This window comes from Trichechus manatus, unplaced genomic scaffold (assembly GCF_000243295.1).
Source record: "Trichechus manatus latirostris isolate Lorelei unplaced genomic scaffold, TriManLat1.0 scaffold00057, whole genome shotgun sequence".
NCBI classification, from domain to species: Eukaryota; Metazoa; Chordata; class Mammalia; order Sirenia; family Trichechidae; genus Trichechus; species Trichechus manatus.
The window spans coordinates 3,595,851-3,598,314 of record NW_004443993.1 but is presented as its reverse complement, the minus strand read 5'-3'; the positions used below and the strand labels follow the sequence as shown (position 1 = coordinate 3,598,314).

The 2,464-nt window shown below is 40.7% G+C and overlaps 1 protein-coding gene across 1 annotated transcript; it reads right to left on the bottom strand.

Moving 5' to 3' along the window:
• Positions 1-1,153: 1,153 nt before the first annotated feature.
• Positions 1,154-2,107, bottom strand: LOC101341658 (olfactory receptor 7D4-like). The gene has a single exon (XM_004378376.2). The coding sequence runs from the start codon at positions 2,090-2,092 to the stop codon at positions 1,154-1,156; it is 939 nt and encodes a 312-aa protein (XP_004378433.1). The 5' UTR covers positions 2,093-2,107.
• Positions 2,108-2,464: the final 357 nt, after the last annotated feature.

Genomic DNA, 2,464 nt, shown 5'->3' with positions numbered 1-2,464 from the left:
TTGGTTGAGGTAGGTTCCAGCTGGTGCTGTCCATTGGCAGTCAGACTGGTGTGCAATAGAGATGATGAGAAGATCTCAGAGAATGTGGGAGGAGCATTGATAGCATCTACTACTCCACCGTTCACTGGGCAGACTCAATTCTACCAATGTTCGTCTCAAAAAATGAAGTTGTAAATTGTCCACAAGTATGTAACTACCATTCCTGAAGACACCTCCAGAGAGTCCCAGAAAAGTAAACCATATGAGGGAATAATTCTTATTCCATTGTATTCATTACTACGTGTTTCATGTTTTAGGATCTTGGGAAATATATCTTAAAACTGTAATGATAAGACTTAAAGGTAAAATAAAATAAGAAAAGGGAGAAAGTAAGTAAGAAGAAAGGAAAGGGAAAGAAAGGAAGAAAAGAAGCAAGGAAGAACCACAAAAAATGAATCAACATCTTAGATTATCCAAGGTAGTATATTATTCTAAATCATCTGAAAAAAAATCTGTCAAATCTAGATTCCCACCTTTGATGTTGAAAACCACATCTTTGTTCTTATGAAAAGCAGAATAGCAAAATTAATAGTATTAACTCAATGATAGGCTGCCAGGTTCGAATCCATCCCAATCTCAGACTCTTCCTCTAAAAAATGGGGTGAATGAGACTATATCTCAAAGAAATGTTGTCATGGTGAAATGAAACCATATGTTTAAAGCAATAAGCACAGTTCAGATGTGGCAAGCACTTGGTTATGACTGCTGTATGATTTTAATTTTATTTCTTTCAGGGGAAAACAAACACACAACCAAATTAAGGTGAAAAGCATCAATATTTGAGAGACTAACCTTTGAGTAAACCTTATCAGCACTGACATGATAAATGTGACAAATCTAAGGTTGGAATTTTCAGGAATGGCTCTAAGAAAGCTGACCAAAGAAAGAACTTTATGGACAGCATATAAGAAAGAAGAGTCAAAAAGAATTATTGAGGAAAGAGTTGAGGAAAAATGGTGCAATAACAAGTAGAAAGCAAAGTCATAGGTACTTTGGGATTGGAAGAAATGATGTATGTCTTTTGAAGAAGAAAAACAAGTCTGGATATTTAAATTTATGATATTCGGCTTTGGGAACCATGAGGCCCATTTAGCCCTGACGCCAGTGACCATCATCATGGACAAGAGGCTGCTCTACAGAAGAGCCTTCCCAGGGCTCCCTTCACATCCTTATTCCTTAGGCTGTAGATGAAGGGGTTCAGCATGGGTGTGACCACAGTGTACATCACTGAAGCAATACAGCTTCTCTGGGAAGAATGGATCACAGAAGAACTGATGCAGACCCCAAGGCCTGTCCCATAGTACAAGGAGACTATGGAGAGATGAGACCCACAGGTAGAAAATGCCTTATACTTGCTCCTAGTGGAAGACATTCTCATTAAGGAGGAGACAATCTGAGAGTAAGAGAAGAGGATTCCTGAGAGGGGAAACACACCCAGCAGGGCAGTTGCCACATATAAGAAGATATTATTGATGAGGGTATCAGAGCAGGCCAATCTGATAATCTGAGCCAGTTCACAGAAGAAATTCGGAATTTCAGTGCCTATGCAGAAGTTCAGCCGCATGATCAATAGAATATGAAGCAGAGAGACCCAGAAAATGATGACCCAAGACATCAGAACCAACAAGCCACAGAGCCGGGGGTTCATGATGACAGTATAGTGCAGGGGGTGACAGATGGCCACAAACCGGTCATAAGCCATCAAGGACAGAAGAAAAATGTCCAGTCCAGCAAAAATCATGAAAAAATACACCTGAGTGAGGCATCCTATGTAGGAAATATCTTTGCTCTCTGTCTGGATGTTCACCAGCATCTTTGGGACTGTGGTTGTGATGAAACAGATGTCAACAAAGGACAGGTTGGAGAGGAAGAAGTACATGGGGGTGTGGAGGTGGAGGTCAGAGCTGACGGCCAGAATGATGAACAGATTCCCAAGCACAGTGACCAGGTACATGGACAGGAAGAGTCCAAAGAAGAGGGGCTGAAGTTCAGGATCCTCTGAGAGGCCCAGCAGGAGGAACCCTGAAGCTGTCGTTTGGTTTTCTGCTTCCATGTAGCTAGTGTGTAGGCTGGAGAAGGTACAAGCAACATTCGATGAACTGCCAACTGGCTCTCAGCTAGTCGTCGTCTTTACAATAACACCTGTATTTTGTTATGGAGTCCCTCCAATGACAGTGACTCTCTCAGTCATGGGTAGCCCTTTTCCATTTTAAATGTGTATAATTCTTCAGACACTTTAATTTAACAGAAATCTGTCTTTTTAACTTCTATTTACTGGTTCTAAGTCTCCTATTTGAATCTATGCACATAAACCAATTTCCTCTTTGATATGACCCTTCGAAGCTAATCGGAAGCATGTTATATGAACTACCAAGTATGTTCTCTTCCCTGATAATTCCCATATCTCCTTCATTCTGGTATCTCT

What these genes read in the sequence shown, in the direction of transcription:
- LOC101341658 (XM_004378376.2), bottom strand. Translation starts at nt 2,092, where the DNA reads ATGGAAGCAGAAAACCAAACGACAGCTTCAGGGTTCCTCCTGCTGGGC.